At 50.3% G+C, this 20542-nt stretch overlaps 1 protein-coding gene across 3 annotated transcripts in view; it reads right to left on the bottom strand.

Moving 5' to 3' along the window:
* ASTN1 (astrotactin 1) overlaps positions 1–20542 on the bottom strand; it is a 60866-nt gene that overhangs the window by 28101 nt on the left and 12223 nt on the right. For 2 of the 3 annotated variants that reach the window (XR_011001992.1, XM_068199447.1), the window contains exons 2-8: positions 12378–12565; positions 8766–9159; positions 7845–7991; positions 7289–7408; positions 6115–6264; positions 5144–5311; positions 4469–4553 (exon numbers count right to left, since the gene is read on the bottom strand). Coding sequence is in view for 2 of the 3 variants with exons in the window: in XM_068199447.1 (XP_068055548.1) it covers positions 4469–4553; positions 5144–5311; positions 6115–6264; positions 7289–7408; positions 7845–7991; positions 8766–9159; positions 12378–12565 (1252 nt within the window). In the remaining variant the exon portion in view is untranslated. The remainder of the gene's footprint in view (positions 1–4468; positions 4554–5143; positions 5312–6114; positions 6265–7288; positions 7409–7844; positions 7992–8765; positions 9160–12377; positions 12566–20542) is intronic. The other variant, XM_068199448.1, reaches the window with a different exon arrangement.

Raw genomic sequence — 20542 nt, 5'->3', positions numbered from 1 at the left:
GAGCATCCCCACAGCACCTGCTGCACCCCAGGAGTCCCCCAGAGGGGGGACCCATGAAGGTCCAGAACCACCCCGATGGCAGAAGAGCAGAGAGCAGACGCCACCGGAGCATCGAGTGACATCGCCGATCGGCGATGCCCACGGCAGCTCCTCCCCAACTTCACTTTGCTTTGCAGCAGATCTGCTCGTGTTTCAGCTGCTGATGCCTCTCCCCTTCCCAGCCCGCCCCCCTCCCGCCCCTCCCAGCCTGCCATCCCTTGCAAGCAGCTCTTTATTAAAAATGCTAATGCTGGCACTTTCTCCCTGGGCTGCCCGTAAATCTAGCAGGAGAATGAGGCGGGAGGAGGAGGCGGATGGGTGGTTTGGTGAAAGGATCTGAAAGAACCAGGAGCTTTTTATCAGGCTGTCCTTCAGCTTGCAAGGCAGAGGCACACAGCAGGGGATGGAGAGAGGCAAGGGAAAAAAATAGAAAAAAGGGTGCAGGGAGAAAAAGAGAGAGAAAAATAAAGACTTTAAGCAGGAAAAGTGCTGTACTTGTCACTTCAGTGTGTCCCTCGCTCTTCTGTGGGATGGGGATGGGATAAGAGGAGCAGGTGCACTGCCAGGATGGGGATATCGTGTGTGGAAGAGGCGGGATGGGAAGGGGAGGGAGCTGGGTGAGCAGGACACAGGCTGATGCACTAATTCGGGTCCTGTGCTGGAAAGAAACATCTGCAAGGCTGCGGGTGGGGAGCAAGACTGGGGTGGGACAGTTTCCCAACAGTTACAGCAGGATGAGAGCACCCAGCCTGACATGTTCACCATATCACCTTAAACTGCCTTAAAACCTCCCCAGGCCAGGGTGAAGCCCATTACAAGTTGAAAGAGCACGTTGATAAAGACTCCTTAAATGCAGAGCACCTCAAATCTCAGCGGGGGAGGCTGAAAAGTGCACCGTGGGGAGGGGAAAGCCACGTTCAGGATGGATCTAAGGGCTGGGATGAAAAAGTACAAATGCAAGCAGGTAACAGTTTATTAACTGAAGACAGAATGTGCTGATTTGATTTTTGGCCAAGTTATACCACAAAAAGAATCGCAGAAATTTGGTCTGATGAGCAAAGATGAAGTGTGGCTGGTAGGATTGCTAGAAACTGCATCCTACTCAGGGAACATTAGAGTAAGATTCGAAAAGCAGCTAATTAACAATGCATATCAAAGCAGGGAGACAGACTGTGAGCACACTAACAGCACCAGACAGATTTGTTTAAAACAGGCGAAGAGCAGCACACACACACCAAAAAAAAAAAAAGAGTAGCTGATCAAATGTATCTGCTATCCATGATCAAAAAGATCTGAGTTTTTGAGATTTAGGGTCCGGACATGTTGGGTAAAAGATGCAGTGTGGAGGCGTGGATCTCAGTCTGGTACCCAAAATACACACAACACAAAAAGCTTCTCACTGCCATCACCAATAAAGTACAAAGATGAGCTCGCCTTCATGAGCAAAATTAGATGCTACTGAGTGAACAGACACCCAGTCAACTTGTCATCACCATAAATAAAAACAAACCAACGGCAAAACGATCTAAACCAAAGGGTTGAAATGAGTTTTCAGATAAAAAGGTCACCTGGGGAAAACAGAGGAGGTCATATCCAGAACACATCACTCCCAAGTTTGCCAAGGGATTTGGCAAATCCTGCTTTGTTGACCAAGCGCCAGTATGGTTTCTCTGGGGACTGACCTGTGGCAGCAGCACATCACTCCAGTATTGGAGGGTTCAGAGCATATTAGACAAACAGTAGTCAGAAATGTTTCAGGCACAGCTGATCTCACCTTGAGATGTGGGGAGAGAGCAGAAGATGTGCAGACATCTCTTTCAGGTGAGCCTGCAGACCACCTGCTTGGGCTGGAACTGGGAGTGAGCTGATGGGCCCAACAAAAGACAGCACAGCAGCTCAACCTCTACCCCAAAAAACATAAATAAAAGCTTACAGCTACAAGTTATTCAGTTAAACAGGCTCTGACAAGATGGTTCTCCTAGGCTAAAGAGACTTCATCAGCCATGACCTTGTGGAGGCCAAAAGTTCATGCAAAACCACCACAAGCCCTTCCAGGCAGAGCTGCACTAAGAAGCACCTGGACATCAGGAACAAATAGCAGAAAAGGAAAAAAAAAAAAAAAAACAACAAAAAAACCCACACTCATTAAACACCAAGCTGCCCTCAGCATCACAATGCTTAGTGTGAACATGCTTTCAAGAGCCCCTAAAAATAGTGGAAGCTGCAGGTAGGGATGGTGAAGGGTGGTTTCAGCTGCTACCACTTTATGAAACAAAAATCTGAGAAGTTCAATGAAAAAACATAAAATGACCCCAGTTTCAAGAGTCTTGAGAGAATTTTCTAAGGATGATGACACTGCAGCTTTGGAGCCTTCTCAAGAGCCCAGAGAAGGGCAGAAGGACTTTGACAACCCACCATGGTCTAGAGCTGTGTTGCACCTTGGGGAAAAAGAGAACTGCCAGGTTTCTCTGCCCCAAACAGAAAAATATTTTGGAAATGCTGCACATAATTTGTCTTAGCCAGCTATGGTATAGAAGAAGAAACACAAGACAAGATGTACCCTGGCCAGGTATGACTCCTGTTGCAGGAGAAAAGGCAGAGAAAAGGCTCCTGTGGGAGCATCAGGCTGAAGATAGGTCTAAAAAAGCAGTCCCAAATCCCCCAGAAGAACAGGGGAGGTCCTGAGCACCTTTCAGGTGGGCATTGCTGACACCAAAGCTGGGTCAGGAGATGCAAACAGGTCCAGGGCCTTTAGGAATGCATTGATCCTTCTTGCCCTTGGCTTCTCTCCTGCTTGTTACAGCTATATTTTTTTCCCAATTTACCTGAAAGAAGCATCTTTTTCTCCACTTTGCCTTAAGACAGTGAAGCAACTAAATCAGGAAAAAAAGCTGGAGAAGAGCAGTGTGCATGGAAGAAAAGTATGAAGCTGCAGACCCACACTCAGGAGCAAAGGAAAAGCAGAGGGTCAGGAAGCAAACGTTTCTTCACAGTGCGTATCCATTTTTATTACTAGCCTCGATGGACAAAGTTATTTGCCAATTTGCTTTTTGCAAGGTGGTGGGCCCAACACACTGCTCTGATGGAGGCAGAGGCTGGCACCAAAACCATACGTGGCCATGGGTGGCTGTGGGCTCTTTCCAGCCCACTGTGAGACACTCCTAAACCCAACCAACACCTCCCAAAACAGGCAAACCCCTGGCAGGGGAATAACCCCCCCCACACCCCAGCTGAGCACTCACTGCCTCTTATGAGATTGCACAGAGGAGCTGGGCACATTCCTCTCAGACACTGGCCCCTGGGTACAAACAGGACAAGGAGCTGTATTTCTGCCTGTATTTTCCCACCCCTCTGGAGGTTTGGGGACCATCACCACACCCCATAGCACATCCCCAGCGTGGGGCCACCTGTGCCACAAGCATCACCCAAGCTCCGGGCACCCAGAGCAACAACTTGTCTGGTGCACCACGCTGCATTTAGTTGCTAAATGGCCTTTAAAATGATAAAAAACAGAGAGGGGGCTGGGGATGGAGCAGCAGTGCTTTACCCAGGGCCTCAGCTCAAAGGGACACAGCGGGGCTGCGCCGGCACCGACAGCCCCCCACCGCTGCCAGCTCCCGGCGCAGCGACACGGCAGGGGGGACGCCAAGCCCAGCCTTTGATGATTTTTCTCTTCCCACTGTGAAGACTAATAACTTCAGAGAGGGCATCCTGACACGTGCAGGGCCACCACTGATCCACCTGCGGCGTAATGAGAAAAGATGGCAAAACAAGGGTTTGGAGGTGCCGATGCACGTGGGACCTCTGAATTTGGGGATGTCTTGGCTTTCTGCACACCGCCTCCAGCCATTCCTGGGAGGCCCCAGCTGCACGTCACAGACCCACGAGTGTTGAGGGACAGATGGAGCACCCCCTTGAGGGTCACAGAGAGATGGGAACTTTTGGAATCCACCACCAAATTGCTGCTGAAACATCAGAAAAATTTCCTTTACCACCTCCAGGTGTGTAAAGCTTGGAGGAGACGGTGACTCCTCTGTTCCCTCAGCCACAGTATCAAAGCATTTCATTTTCCCAGTTTTCAGTGGGGACCTCAGCCCTCCTCTGATGCCTCACACACCCAAAACAAAAGCCCCACAAAGCGCAGGATGCCCAAGAGAGTGCACACAAGGGCGGGAGGAACAACCTCGATCTTCTCCAGGGGGTGTTTACTCTGAAATGTGACTATGGCCTCCTGTACATCGTTCCTGATTATTTCAAAGAACAGAAATCCTCGCCTCCCACAGACCTGCTGCAGAGCCCAGCCATGCACTGACCTTACAATTCACCGAGGTGCCTCTAACTCTGCCATCCCAGAAGTTACCACAGCTGTGGTAACGAGCTCTGGAAGCCCAGCAGCTCGTGTGAGGACACTCCAAGCCTGGGCACTCACCCCTGGTTCGTTCCCCACTCGTTCCGGATGCAGAGGTGCTTGTGCACAGGGTCCTTCATATAACCTTCATAGCAGAGACATTCCCCTGTGGAGACAGGGACATCAGGGACATGGGAGAACACACGTGGGAAGGCTTTCCATGTGCTTCCCTGCCGAGTGCAGCCTGCAGCCACACCAGGACACCCAGCAGCTCCCTATTGTACATGAAGAAGGTGAGGAAGCACCTTCCCACCACAGCTGGGTTGGGGAGGCAGAGGTGAGCTCACAAACCCGCCCCAGTCACTGCAGGCCCCCAGATGGGTAATAATTAGCATTGACTCCCTGATTGCAGAAGGCTGATCAATTGCTTTATTATATTATCCTATACTATATTATGCTATACTTATTAAGAAACCCAGTAGCCATTCCAGCCAGTCCAATACAGCTTTGACCTAACTGGTCAATCCCTCCAAACACCATCCAGTGTCCAATTAAGAAATCACCCTTTGGTAAACAAATCTCCGTGACACATTGCACATGCACACAACAGCAGGTGCAACAAGTGGAGATAAGAATTGTTTTTCATTCTTTCTCTGATCTTCTCACAGCCTTCCCCAGGAAACGCCTGGGAAAGCTGTGCCTGCTCTCTGTGGCCAGAGAGCTGCTGCCACACACCCCAGCCTCAGGAACACTCACCAGTCTCAGGGTCACACTGGTGCTCACAGGGGTCAAGGAGGCGTCGGGCACAGAGGTCCAGGGCCCAGGGCCCACTGGAGTTTTGCTGGGAGAAGAGGACGACCTGTGCTGGGTTCAGCCAGTCACTGGCATCCAGCTGGCTCCCCTCCAGCAGGATGAACCGGCTTCCTGCCAGCGAGACAAGGGGAGTCAGTGACAGCAACCTGCTCCTGTACCCTCCATCCCATGATGGTGCCCTGCATCCCATCCATCCTGTGATGTTTGCCCCCCATCCTGTGATGGATCCCTCCATCCCCCTGCCCATTCACTCCATCCTGAGACAGTACCCTCTGTCCCACAATAGTCCCCCTGTGCCACAAGGAATCCTCTGTCCTGTGCCCATCCTGTCTGCCATATGGCAGCCCCCACCCCACTCCATACCTCTCTTCTCTATCCCATGACAGCTCTTTCCATCCTGTGCCTTTCCCCTCTGTCCCACAGCAGCCATCACCATCCCACACCCCTCTCCTTGGTCCCACACTGAGGTCTGATCCCTCTGTCCCACCATGTCCTTCATCCTGTCATGGTCCATTTAATCCCATATCCGTTCCCCTCCAACCCACAATAATCTCCTTGGCCCTATGCCCATCCCTCCATCCTGCAGCAAGCCCTGTGTCCCACAACAGCCATCACCACCCTGTGTCTGTCTCTTCTGTCCTGTGCCTATCACCTCCATCCTCTACCACTCCATCCCTTGCTCCCTACATGGTACCCTCCATCTCACACCAGTCCCTTCTGTCATCCTCTGCATCCCCCTCTTTCCCCCATCCCCACCCCCCATCCCATGCCCATTCCCTCTGTCCCACACTGGTGCCCTCCATCCACACCTGTCCCTCCTGTCTTGCACCCATCCTGTCCATCATTCCCCCTCTCCTCCATCAAACCCCACAGAGCAGGGCAGGAAGGGATGGGTCGGACCACGGGGTGCTCACCGTCGGCGATCAGGTGCTCAGGGACATGGAGGGTGATCTTGACGACAAGGGGGCAGTTCATGTGGGAAGAGCACACCAGGCTGATGACACAGCTCGTCACACTGATGAGGGTCAGCGTGGTCTTGTTCACAGGGCTTCGGGGGGACCCCACTGCAAAACAGAGCAGCACAGTCAAACCTGACACTTGCAGCACCCAGGAAGATCTTCGAGTGCAGCCAGGGGACTTTAGGATGCAGAGACCCTGCCCAGACCCCTGGCAATCCAGCATCAATCGAATCAAATGGAATCACTTTGGACTTTGAAGAACATGAAGCAGCCTTTGCCATGGGACTCTCCATCCCTCTCTCCCGCTGTGACCAAAACCTTCCTGATCCCCCAGAGCCCTGGCTCTCCCACACCCTGCAGTGCAGCATGCTGAGAACTTTGCAGCAGCAGAGCTTTAAAGCAGAGCAGTGGTATTAGGAAAAAAGGTAAATGCAGTATCTTGATTTTCCTCACTCCTTCTTGGCACTTCACTCGGGTTAATTTTGTCATGACAACAGGCTCATTGATGCTCTAGAAAAAGCAATAGAGAGCCCTAACTGCTCAGGGCATGCAGGTCTTTGACTTAATTTTTCAGCTGAAGGAGCTGAGTGGAAAACAAACTGTCTGGAGACAAAGCCCGAATGTGCCTTCAGCATCAGCTGAAGGAGATGGCTCCCAGTCTTGCCATTCCCAAAAAAACAAGGCATCATCCAGCAAACGAGGCTCAATGAGGGAAAACAGACACTAACTTTCCTCTTGGGAAGAGGAAACCTCCCAAAGGGACAGAGCAGGGCAGTGGGGCAAGCCTCCTGCCTGGGGAGGGGGCTGTCCCCTTCCTCTGGTGCACGTACAGCTGGTATGTGCACGGTGCTGAGCAGCAGCACGGGAACACACGGGCCAGCCTTTGAAGCGTGTTACTCATTAATATACACCAGTGCCCGGCAGGAGCCTCCAGCAAAACATCAGAATGTATTTCATCCTCTGCTGAGAAACTCCACCGGAGAGCAGCAGCAGCCTGTTGCGAAGCAGGGACTGGTGCCTGCCTGCGGCAGCTGGGATTGCACTTGGGTTTCCATCTTTTTGCCAATGCAAGGTCTCCAAACCAGAGAAGCAACAGCAAATAAGGCAAGAGGGATGGCTTGTCACCCACCTCGGCTGCGCCTCCGGCTCCGTGAGGGGTCCGTGTAGAAGGTCAGCTGGGGATCGGTGTCTGCCTCTGTCCCTGAGTCCCCCTCGGGGTTGAGAAATGCTGAGCCAGCTGCAGGGGACACTGAGTGTAGTCATGGAGGGGTTGGCACCGTGCCACCCCAAACCTTGGCATCCTACACCACCCTTCAGGGAAAGCCTTGCACTACAGACCAGAAGCTCCATCTGCCAGGTGCAGCAGGGACAGCATCTGCTCCCCTTCCCAGCACACACAGCCGGACCCCCCCACCACGAGTTGCCTTGCAACTTCCCCCCATGGCTGTGCCAGTATCCTGTAGCATTTACTGGGGCAAACACCATCTGCATCTTTGTAACCAGCCAGCCCAACATCACTTGCATCCTTGCAGGCATCACATTTTCTGTTTCCCCCCACCCAAACCCTCCTTCCCATGCTGTCTCCACGCTCTGGTCCTATTTCTCCTTCCCAGGAGAGGGTGGGTGGCTGGAATGTGGGTGGGTGGAAGCCCAAGGCACCCCATCCACCCCAAGGACCGCCCTACCTCGCGCTTTGTTGTTGATGCGCTTGCGCTGGCTGCTGGAGGTGTGGGACAGCAGCGTGGCCTGCTGGTGGTTCGAGTCCACGGGGCTGGTGGCAATGATGTTGTCCTTGTACTTGTTCATCAGGGACAGCTTGGCGTTATCGCTCCCTGAGCAGGAAGAATTGAAGGCAAAATATTTCAGGGATGAAGACTTTTAAAAGGGAGGGAGGTGAGAGAAAGGTTTCCTTGGATCCATCTCCAGATCATTCTGAGGTGATCAAGGTGCTGAAGCCAATGAGGTGAGCTGCCCCCAAGGCACACTCATGAGCAGTTCAAATCCTGAACAGGACTGGCACCTCCACCAAACTAGCCAAAAGCTGAGATTTACCACACAGCCTCTCAGGACACTTCTTCATATTCAGGAGAGCTTCAGGCACCACACCATGATCCTCCCAAATTATGTCTCAGTTGGGAAGGCTCTAGTTGGATAGCTCAATTAGTGATATGACCAAAGAACAGGTTTGTTATAAGCCTCAAAGAACCCCTGCTGGTGATCAGAAGGCAGTCTTAACTCCCAATCATACTGATGGCAAGTAAAAAAATTGCTACTAAAAACCTCACCTGAAGAAGACAGCAGAAATCTGGGGATACAGAAGGGAAGTTTGAGGGTCACAATGGGATAGCATGGAAGGAAGCCCATTCTGGTTCTCTGCCAGGCCACGGAAACCACAAAGCTGCATTGTCCCACCCATGTCCCTCTCAGCAGGAACTGCCCTCCACTGGCTGCAAGGTCTCCCAGCAATGGACGTGCCTTCAGGGGACCACCAACATCTCACACCCAACGAAAACCCAGAGAAACTGGGAAAACGCTGCAGGGAAAACACATGCATGGAACTGTGGAGAGAAGACAAGCCGGAAAGGACCCAGCCAGCCCAAGCCCACCTGGTGTGAGGTCCATGCTGGCCTTCTCATTGCAGCCCTGCAGCGAGTCCAGCGTGCGGGTGACCTGGCTGGCGAAGTCCTCACCACCGTTCATGCACTCGCGCTGGAGGTGGTGCCGCAGGTCGGTGATGTCGTACTCGTAGCCGTCCAGGATGGGCGTCTCGCGGATGCTGAGCGTGCCGCTGGAGTTGTGGCCCTGCACGCGGGCGTTGCGCAGGCTCTCCCGCCCGTGGCCCCCGATCAGCACCGAGGGGATGTAGTGGATCTCGTTGGCCGCCTCGGCGCTGGCGCTCTTCTGGGGCTGCGGCACCCGGCGCCGCTTGCACCACCGCCGGCGGGTGTAGAGGATCATCACCAGGCAGAGGATGGAGAGCAGCAGGGCGATCATCCCTCCCTGCGGGCACAGGCGTGAGCCGGGATCAGCCAGGGACCGGCATCAGCCATCCCCTGGGACGCAAATGCCCCAGGGATGCTCCAGGGTGGCCAAAGCAAAGGCGTTGGAGAGGGGAGCCCGATCACCAAGAGTCTGCTGGCACCAGGAGCACCCAGTGCTGGCCAAGAGCACCCAGCTGGAGCCTGCCTTGGGCTGGACCAGTTTTGAAGTCGCCACCGAGGCATGAAAAAGCAGCATTTAAAGCAAAGCATGTTTTGTTTCACTCTCCTGCCTTTGAAAACAGAGATCAGCTTTATTCCAGGCAAATGCTCCTACGGGCAACTTTTTCTGACCCATTTCCAACCGGTTTCAGAGCTGTCACTCTCAATCTTGGAAGATTTTCCCAGGGTATCCGGCAGAAATTGCAGCACAGATTAAAATAGATCAAGGCTTGAGACAGGCAGATGACTGAAGTGTTGTTTGGGGAACATGTTTGGGGAAAGAGGCTGAAAAAGCTCCTGTCTCACAGGAATGGACCCCAGAACTGCACCTGGCCCTGCCATCCTGCCACTGTCCCCAGGATCACCCTCCTGCAAGACATCACTGTACACAGATAGTGGGCGGTGAGATGAAAGCCCCAAACTGTCCCTTTATGCACAATCTGCCAAGAATAATAACAATAATAACAAGAAAAAGCATGTGGAGCCAGTTAAGAGCTCAGAGTCCATCCACAGCTCTGGTCCTCCTCCTCTTTTCTATGCAACAGGTGATCATGAGAAAATAAAATAATAGTAATCATCTGCTCCATTAGGATAAAACATTAAGGGAACTATTGAATAAGAAGCAGGAGAGGCAGCTGGAAAAGGAAGTTTAATGGCCATTACAGTTTAACCCACTTTCATTTCCAGAATAATGGAGCTGTGATGCACACTCCCAGCCTCCTTCCCAACTTTCTTTAAAAACAAAAGAACCCAAAAAAAAACCAAAATCAAATGAAGAAAAAAAAACCAAAATAAAATTAAAAAAAAAAAAAGAAAGAGGACACAAACTTGGTGACTCAGGAAACCAGCAGTCCTGCAGCCAGGGATTCAGAAAATCTTGCTGGGCCTGAAAACTGGCCCTGAATCATAGAAACCATAGAATCCTACAATGGTTTTGGTTGGTAGGGACCTTAAAGTTCACCTCATTTCAACACCCTTGCCAAAAGCAGGGACAAGCCCTGTCCAACCTGGCCTTGAACACTTTCAGAGATGGGGAAGCCACAGCTTCTCCAGGCCACCTGTGCCAGGGCCTCAGGGAAGAATTTCTTCCCAATATCTAATCTCTGTATCAGTCTACTGATTCCATCACTACATGCCTTTGTATAAAGTGCCTGGCATAGTCGTGCAGAATTTTTATTAGCAAAGTGGAAGCCTAATTCTGTATCATGCTCCAATCCCTATGAGTTCCTGTGATCCATAAATAAGTGGGAATTATCTCCATCCCCACCAGAGGTGACCTCCTCTGTCATGGCTCTCCATCACCGTAGAGAAAGTCCACCTGCAGGCGGCATGACAAGCAGGTAGGACCTTTCCTTCACCCTCTATATGCACATTAAATCCCCCAAACACCAGCAAGCTCTGCCACACGCCTGTGCTGGTGAACAGGAGAGACCAAGCTGGAGCTCAAATCTGGTGGATGCTCATTTTTTTCAGGCAGTGGCTGTGGGATCACAAAAGAGACTTGTTATTTCACTGAAAATTAGTTTCTTCTGCCCCAGTCATCTGAGAGTACAAATTATCCCTGGGAAAAGCAGCCTGTGGACTCCTGAGATTTCAAGAGGCTCTGAGAGGAGAATGAAATCCAGAACTGAAGTCTCCCCTACCTACTGCCTATTGGAGAAGGTCAGACCACCACCTCATACCCCCATTTTCCCTCCACAGGAGCACAGAAATCCCATTCTGTCTTATTCCCCCCAGTGCAGCATCCATGTGATGGCTGGGAGAGGAGCCCTGCACGGGATGGGTGTGGGAGTGCTCCTCCCTGGTCCACGAGCAGACCTTGGTCACTGTGGATAAATCCCTGGCTCACACTTCTTCCCTTGGCAACCACACAGCAAAGAAAGAAAGTCAGCCTTGAAAACGCCACGTGATCCTGACTCCTGGCACAAAAGCCAAGCTCTATTTGTCAGGAAGTAAGGATGCTGTCGGAGCAGAGCTGAGAGTGATAGGGAAAAAAGGGCAGAGGAGGACTCAATCTGCATTTGCACATTTTGGTATGACAGCAGTGAGCTGCAGACATCCTTTTCATCAGCTTGATAACAAACCTTCATCCAGGCACTTCTGCCTTGATCTTGGGATATAGCAGTGCCCAAGAAGATCAAGACCAGTGGGGCCAGCCTCTCCAGAGGAGAGGCACCCTCTTAGGAGCAGCTGGGAACAGACAGTAAAATTGAGATAATGGTACAAGATGTTTTTGGGAGTGGCTTTGCAAACAATTTTTTTCCCTCAGACTAATCAAGCACAAATGATGGAGGAGAAACCTGGCCTGGGGCTGCAATCTGGAAGAGCAATTGAAGCTCTTATTAGGGTAGACACCACTGAACAGCCTGTTTGCAGCCTCGGCAACACATTGTCTCCAGCTAATTATCTTCCAGTGGCACAAAAATTGTAGGATTCTTCCAAGTTTCTTCCAACACAACAAAAAAATAAGGAAAAACAACACACCACAGATTTTCCCCCAACCTACAGATTTCTCCTTTCTCTGTCATTAAAACCTTCTCTCTGTGTAGCTGGGTGGAGTACTGCTGTGCGACCTCGACACATGAAACCATGGCCACGGGGCTGCCACGCTGATAAAAGTGGTGGTGACAGTGCCTGGTGGCACTGTGACACACACTGTGCATCAGGGCAGAGGGCAGCAGGCACCATGCACCGGGCAAAGGGCTCCTGAGGAGTCAATGGGAATTAACCCTGGGTTAACATGGTTGAGACCTTCAAAGCACAGAACCCCCGGGGATAAAGGCACCCCACAAACGTATTTGCAAAGTGATGCAAACTAAGGGAGAGCTTTAAAGCAGCCTGTGAAAGCACTTTAGCATTCACCACTCAGAGAGGTGCCCAGGGCATCCTAACCACACCAAAGGTGGGCACAGTTCCCCACCCTGGAGCCAGATTGGGAAATAAATGCCTTTTCAAAAGCCACTGTATTTTTTACAGGCTTCTGGACAACGAAACAGGGGCTGCCTTCCCATCACATACCATGACAGAGATGTGGAGGATCCTCAGCTCCTCCTCTGCCGACTCAGTCTGGGGTTCCTCTGTGGGGTCGAAGCCAGGCAGGTTGGGGGCCCCGTCTTGGTGGTGGATGTGGAAGAGCAACGTGCCGTTCTCCAGCCACTGCTGCCGCCAGCGCACCAGCGGGATGTCATCCGTGTTGCCTGAGATCTCTGCAAGAGCAAAGCTGGTCAAGGGGGACATGTGGAGCAGAGGGTTCATGGGAGATGTTCACCTCTTCCCAAAAAAATGGGTGGAGGGACCAAAGGATGAGCGCACTCCAGTCACCTCCTGCCAGCACCATGGCTGCCCCTACATAAATCACAGCCTGAAGGGCTAAAGGGGAGTAAAACCATATTTCTGGGTATAATCCAGGTGTGGGTCACTCCAAAAATCCAGTTAGGGTGCAGGGAGACAGCACTTATTAACAGCAGTAACCCAGCAGACTTGTTGCAGCTCTAATTTGGGCGGGTTTCACTCACACACTCGTGTTAAACACAGCTTCAGACATTGGGAACACAGGATACAGGACAAGCAGCATCATGGCATCACTGGGACCACATCACAAATTATTGCAGACAAAATATTTACCATCCTTTGTGAACAGTGAAACGTGAACCTGGCTGTGATTTCAGAGGTTTTCAGTTTTCAGCCATTTTCTACAGCTCTCCACCCAGGACTCAGCCCAGAGATCTGCAGAGGTACCTGCAGCTTCTGCCCAAGCAACCTTTTTTTCCCTGGGTACCTTTAATTCCAGAGTTTGGGGCAGTGAGACAGATGGACAAAGCTGGGCTGTCGTGGAAGTAGAGGACACCCCGGCAGGAAGAGCAGCTGAGGCAGAGACACAACACGTGCTCCAGAACACTAAATGCCAAATCAAACCTAATTCACCTGGCTGGCTCCAAAATTTCAGGGACATCCTAGAGCAGGGTCTCAGCCAAAGACAGGTTAACACCAGCACCTCTCCCTAGGAGAGATGGGCACTGTTTTAATCAGCGTGGCCCCCTCAGACCAGATCAGCTTGATCACCATCTCACACCACCTCAATCTCAGCCATCAGCTCAAGCCTGCCATTTGCCTGTTAGCTTTTTTTTTTTTTTTTTTTTTTTTTTTTTTTGTGAAAATAGCAGATTTTGTTGGGATGAGCAGAAAAAACACGACGAGCTTCCCACTGATGCACAGCTTTCCCTACTGCATCTGCCCCATTGATGGCAATGGGAAGGCACACTTTGCAAATTATCATCTTTATTTTGCTTGTTTCATGCTGCCTTCAAATGAAAACTGGAATTCAATTACAGCACTGAAAAACAACATTTTAAATTTGCTGTTAATTAATTTCATTAGGCTGCCTTAAGTGAGCTGGCTGCCAGGGGAGGTGAGGAGGGGGGCAAAATCTGCATTGGGAACCAGGTTCATCCTCCCAAACTGATTTGATTAATCAAAAGAAACATTAGCCACAGCAAGTGAACTGGCAGATTGTTTGTGCTTAGCACAGGGCGTGTTTCTGGCGGTGATCAGTGCACTTGGAGTGTCCCCAGCACAGGGATGCTGAGCACTCCACCACACTGATGGGAAGCAAAACCCTGAGTTAAGTCACCAGGAAGCCTGAAGCACTTTTGGAATCCCCTCTAACTGCTGAGCTGTGTGTTTGGGGACACAGATCCCCTTTGAAAAGCCGGTCCTGGGAGCCAGGAGGATTCGAAGCAGCAGATCTTCTCCTCTCCCACATGGTCTTTATTCATGGACTGAGAGGGGAAATCAAGCTTGCCCGCTTTCCCAACTCCCCACGGCTTCTCAACTTCATATGAACCAGCTCAAATGGAAGAAAACGCTCTTCCTGCACCTGCCTGCTAACGTGAAATTATGAGTAATTAAGGCAAGAACTTTCATGCACAGCAGGAACTCAACATACTGACATTTGGAAAAAATGTAAATACCAGCATTTGCTCCATTGTAAAGAGTGAAAATAATAGATACTAAGTATGTGACATTGTGACATTTAGAAAGCTAGCGGTAGAGATGTTTTCCCCCTGATCTGACATATCACTGTAAAAGCAGCACCCTTCAGCTCATTAATATTTGAGAAGAAATCCTTGATGGAAGTTATTTAAATGATTAATAGATTATAGTAAATTTAAGCCTTAAAATAGGTTGTCATAATTTCAAATTTATTTAAACAGGCTTATTTTTTAAAAGAAAAATATATTTCAATAAAAAATGGATTCTTGTTTTAGAAGAGCACAATCCAGCCACAGAGCCTGAGCACGCTATCCTCTTCACCAGCCATCAGGACATGTCCCTGCAGCTGCATTGCACACAGGTCAAAAGTGCAAGAGACAAAGGAAAACACCCCAGAAATCAATTGCCATCACCCCAAACTGGCTGACTATGAGCCCTCTATCACACTGCAGGACAAGGCTGCTCCACCATCTCTGCTCCTGCCCTGGCAGAGGCTCTTGAGGCAGTGCCCGGATGAGAGAGCTTCAGCCTTGGACCTTCTCCTCCTTTCCTCAAGTGTCTTAGCAACACGTCAGCTGCCTCTATCCTACTCCATTTCTACTTGAAAAATGTACACATATAAATGCTTTCCTGCACCGGTGAAGCTCTCTTGGAGTTTGCTTTAAGCAAGACCATGGCAAGATCAAGACCAAGCTTCCTCCCTAACATAGCAACTCTTTACTCTCTCTTCTCCCAGTCCAACAGATTTCACTTTTCCCTTTGTCTTGCTCCCCAAGCAGACATCTCCCCACCTGGTGGGAGATGCTACCGTGACCCATGTAGCCAACTGGGATGATTTATCTGGATGTTGTAGGGTGTCAGCTCTGCTACCGAGCTAGAGGTGTCAACCCCACTGACCAGTTTGTACACTGGGGCCAGGATGTCCCAGAGGAGGCAGAAAAGTGGGCAGAAAGGCAAAAACTAAAAAAAAAAGTGGCGGGGGGAGAGGATAATTTCAAGTTCAAAGTTTGAAAGATATTGATGAAAAGCCTGGTCCCAGCATAGCTTTCATTAAGGCCTTGGATAGGAAGCCATTAGCACTAGTATTAACTTCTTGCACCTCTGTTAAAAAATAGCCTGTCTGAGTCAGAGGTTAATAACAGCAGGAGGCCACTAATTAGGCTGTGCCACATTCACCTGGTATCAAACGTGGCCCAGGTCCTTCATATCTGCAGGAGCAGCAGCCTCCAAAGGCCCCAACTGGTGCTTTTAACATAATGGCTGTGGCTGCTCCCCTCCCAGACCATCTGCCAGGGGAGGGAGTGGGGACAGACAGGTTCTACAGGAGCAATTTGAGGAGAGGACAAAAAACCAGACTGAAGGTGCTGGAGGTGTGTGGACTTATACCTGTTTCGTTCCTGATTATCCCAAACAGCCTCATTTCCCTTGGGACACCTCTCCCACCCAAAGCAAACCCAGTCCTTCTGGAGGCAACACTTCTGCATGTCCTGATTTTGGGAGGCAACACCTCTGTCACAGCCCAGCTCTGCACATGAGCTGGTGAAACCAAAACCATGAGCCTGATGCTGGCCTGGACCTATTCCCGTGTCCTCATCACCCCACTGAGACCTACCATGGTGGCACACAAGGAGAACAGCTCTTCTTAAAAACTCACATCAGCATTTTGATGAAAAAAACACCCAGCAAATCAAATTTCCTCTCCATTTGGAAGCGTTTTGCACTAATAGATGCCTCCAATAAGTCAAATGAACTCTGCCATAATGCTGGTCTCCACACATTCATTTCATACAGCCCAGCACAGATTTTGACTTGGACTTGTATTTCCTCATTAACATTTAAACCTGCCTTATTTTCCATCTGGAACCTGACTGTGTTTTAATCTAAGTTCCCCATTTCCTAAGGCTTTTGCTCCATGCCTAAACCACACACATCACATGCTTTAAAGGGCTTGAACTCAGCTAAATCAAGCCTTGCACTCCTCCCAGGGTCTCCAGTGCCTGAAGTGACCCAGGAGACCTTCCCACCATGAGTCACTTGCTCTCTCTGTTGGGACCTCAGGCCTTGATTTCTACCAATTCAGATGTCAAAATGCTTATCTTGATACTTAACTCATTTATACTTCCAGGGTTTCAGTGACAGATAATTCATGGGATAATATCAATGTTTTTATGGACCTGCTTTAAAAATTCACATTCATCACTGACTACCCATATTTCATTTGCATTTTTTCCTGTCTCCAGTCTCAGGTAGGGAAACCAGCTCATTCTGCAGGTCATTCTGCCTTTTCAAGACAATCCAGCTTTTCCATACCGGCAAACATTAACCTCACTGTATATATTAGGAACCTGATTCATGGGAGAGGGCCCCTGGGGGAAAATCTCCAAAAGACTCAAAGAGATGGGAGAACATAAAGGTTTGAGGAAATGGCAGTGGTGAGGCAGTGGTGATCTCCCTGGAGCCTCTCTCAGGCTAGGTCAGAGAGATCACCCCACCACGATGCCTGCACGTGAGGCTGGTACACGTGAAGCCATGAGGTGCCACAGCATGGCTGACAGCCAGCCAGGTTTCTCCTTGGAATGCAGGGCGCCTTTGCTTTTGGGAAGGTCACCAGGGAGTTACATTTCAAAGCTGTAGCCACGCTTTAGCCTTGAACTGGGATTTCTGTCCCAAATATACCAGAGCCCTAACCCCTCCCTTTCTTCTAAACAAACCCTCCATCACTCTGGGAGTGACACTGAGCTGCACAACAGTTTTTGAGCAGAGGACACTGATCCATCATTGGTGAGGCTGAGCTGACCGGGTTTGCTCTGCAGCTGCTGACTTTACAACGTGACAGCCCCCCTGCCCTGCTCTTCCCCACAAGCCCAAGGGTATGTCCGACCGCACCTGTGCCACTTCCCCTCCAAGGTTATTTTTCCATCATGTTTCTCAATTTTGACCTAAAGCTGGGGGAAAAACAAGCAGATTGGGACGTTCAGTGGTGTTTGATTTTCACTCCTCTCTTGTTGCTTTGGTCCCATCTGCCGTAACTGTGAACTACAGAGGAAATATGGGAAGAGAGGCAAATCCACCTCCTGGTCCAACACTCGGGTGACACGGTCATGTTCAAAAGAACCCAAATGCCCAGCTACGACAGGGAGCGAAAGCAAAATAAAGAGAATGTGTGAACACACTTCCAAGATGCCGTGCTGATATAAAAACCTCGGAAAGGACCACATCTGTAGTTGATATCTCACCCTGCAATTCTGTCACATCACCTCTTCCAGAGGGAAAATCAGGTCTCCATGGAAAGGGTCTAAATGATGGAGAGGCTCCCAATCAGCCATGGAAAATTACTGCCCGGGCTAAATGCCTCCCAGCAAATCAGTGAGGAGGAGGGTACAAACACCTGAGCTCAGATGGTGCTCACCTACGAACTGCAGAACTCCATCAACACAACCACTATCACTCCGAAAGGGTGAGCAACTCGAGAAGAAAAACCTGCCAGAGGAAACCCCAATTTCTTATAAAAGCTGTTGTGCATCAAAGAAATTAAAGACCAGTAAATTCTGCTTGTGCCCTGGACACTTTGTTAGAGGAACCTGTAGGTGCATCAGTAAATACAGGTCACCCAGCACTGTAAGCCAGTAGATAAGGGGGATCCAATTTGACAGACTCGTTTCAAAGAGTTCTTGTCAAAATCCAGCCTCAAAGCTTCCCAAAGCACCAAAGTGGTGCTGGGATAAGAAGAAAAGTCGTCTTGAAGCCCACCAGGTGGGGGAGGAGTAAGGGTTTAGTTTTCAGGATGAAAGGAGGTTACCAAGAAGCCCCACGGAGATCTTTGTCAGGACCTTGGCTGCTCAGAAACACTCTGGAAGAGGAGGCGAATGACAAAGTTGGTCACCAAGGCTAAATTTATTCTTCTCAAAGCTAAAGCTGAGAAGTGCAGGAGGAAAGCGGGCAAGGAAGTGGGCAGGTGAAACTCAACCTTGGTGAAAGCAAGCTGATCTGGAATCCTGCGAGTGATATTCAGGTCAACCATCTCGAAACAGAGGAGGCAAACTTGGAAGGTTTGGAGGAGGGGTACAAGGAAGATGAGATGCTGCAAATGGCTTTGTGAAGAGGAGAAAGCTACTGTGTTAGGACTCCTCAGTAAAGGAACGAAACAACAGGGTGAGGACATGAGAGAAGCCTGTAAAACCATCAGGCCAGTGGAGCAGTGGGAAAGGCAATTCACTGTTTCTCACTTTGCAAGGATTTACAAGTGTAAAAACCAACAAAAGGTTCTTTCTCATCCACCACAAAGTATGAAAGCACTACGACAGGTACTGAATTCAGGGAAGACAGAGCCACCAGCAGCTATTGAGCCAGAGAGCCCAGAGGCACATCCTAGGTTGAGAAATCCCTGCAGCACAGACCTGGGCAGCAGGGAAAGGACCCTATATAGATATCCTGCAGTTTTAACTTTTTTTTTTTTCTCAATTATCAGTGCTGGCTGCAGATGCCCACTACCCCCACACTGCACAGTCTCTTGGGGTTCAAGAGTGACTGCAAAGCCAGCTTTGTGCTACCCAGGCTACCATTCTAGGATGCACCCCGCATCCATGTGTCCCTTTGGGAATGGTTGAGACCCTCTGCTCCCCCAGACACGGCCTCATGGGAGGAGGGGGTACCCCAGGGCAGCTCCCTCCTAGTGACAGAGGTGATCCTCTTAACACCCAGCCAGTAACTCCCCCTTTCCAAATCCCAGCCCTCTGTGCTGTCAGACCCTACAGCCTCAAGATACTTGCCAAAATTCCCTTCAGCTTTACAAGCCAGCCAGCAATTTTCACAGGGGGACAAAGGACTATTTATATCCATCACGGCCTGGCAGGGAAGGTAATGGCTGGCCACTCCAGCCCATCTGCCAGGCACTTAGCAAGGCAGCAGAGCACATCGTACAGGGGAGGTCAGGCAGTGGTGGTGGGACCAGCAGGGGATGTGGGGGGGATGCTCCACAGCGATGACATGGGCTGCACCTCGAGGGTGAACTTCAGCTCACTCCTACACTCATCTGTGTAAGTGCTCCGTGTGCCGAGGCTGAGAGGTCAGGGAAATTGGATGTCATTTTGGCATTTCTGTGCTCAGCACAGGGAACAAGTACAGCTACTTGTTCCTCATCTCCCTTGGGGCAAGAGCCACGACCTGTTTTTTTCTGAGACATGGGATGGCCCTCCCAGGGAGTGAGACGGGAGCAAAACAACCTTGTCTGCTCTCCTGTCCACAGCTAGGCCAAGAGCTTTTCCAAGAGGTGATCCTCCTCTTCCTCCCACCTGTCCTGGAGGGAACAGTGCTGGTCTCAGAGGAAGGGATGGAGAAGGCAGGCCTGGGCTGCTGCCAGCTGCAGCCTAACATCATAAACTCTTGGTGCGTAGGAACTCTTACATGATTTCAAGCTCCATTTTGTGGGGAGGCTTTGAAAGATGGGAAAGGCAGAATGAGAAAGAAAAAAAAAAGAAGAAGAAAGATGCAGAAGGGGAAAAAGTTTACCGTGCATCTCGAATTTATCACTCTTGAAAGAAGAGCTTGTCAAGATGGCCAGAGACCAGCCAGTGCACAGCAATCAATGGGAAGACTTTTGGGTCTAGTCAAGCTTCTTTGAGATTTACAGGAACTGAATAGAGGCATAAATCTGTCGCCACCTGATGAAAATGGAGGTAATTAAATTTGCAGGTGTATATAATTGTCATATTGATGATCTGTGTAAATCAGCAGAGCCAGCAGAGGCACAAAGCACACACTGGGCACAGAGGAGCTGTTTGCCCACCTGCCTGGCCAGGAGACAGAGCTCTGGGGCACCCACCTCACCCACAGGGCTCTGCCCATCACCACAGCCATCACCACAACCTCCTCCTCCACAAGAGACTTTCTCCAATTGCCCCCACAGGCAACGAAAGCAGCAGGACCCTCCACCCCTTCCAGCTCCCTGCAGCCTCATCCTGGCTACTACAAAATCTCCTGTGACTGCAGGAGGGTGAAGGCAGGACCACAGGCGTTGACAAGCCTGACCATGGACATCGTGGGGGGTTCTTTGCAGCTGCTTTGAAGCTCTGAGCCCAGGTGCAAGTGGGGCACTGACTTGATCTTCTGGCAACACTTTTTTTTTTTTTTTTTTTTTTTTTAACCTTTGTTATTTTGGGAACTTTGAAGCCTAGGCTGCTCCGAGGCAGCTG

This window comes from Anomalospiza imberbis, chromosome 9, assembly GCF_031753505.1.
Source record: "Anomalospiza imberbis isolate Cuckoo-Finch-1a 21T00152 chromosome 9, ASM3175350v1, whole genome shotgun sequence".
NCBI classification, from domain to species: domain Eukaryota; kingdom Metazoa; phylum Chordata; class Aves; order Passeriformes; family Viduidae; genus Anomalospiza; species Anomalospiza imberbis.
The sequence above is the reverse complement of the archived record's forward strand: the minus strand, read 5'-3'. Positions and strand labels throughout refer to the sequence as shown.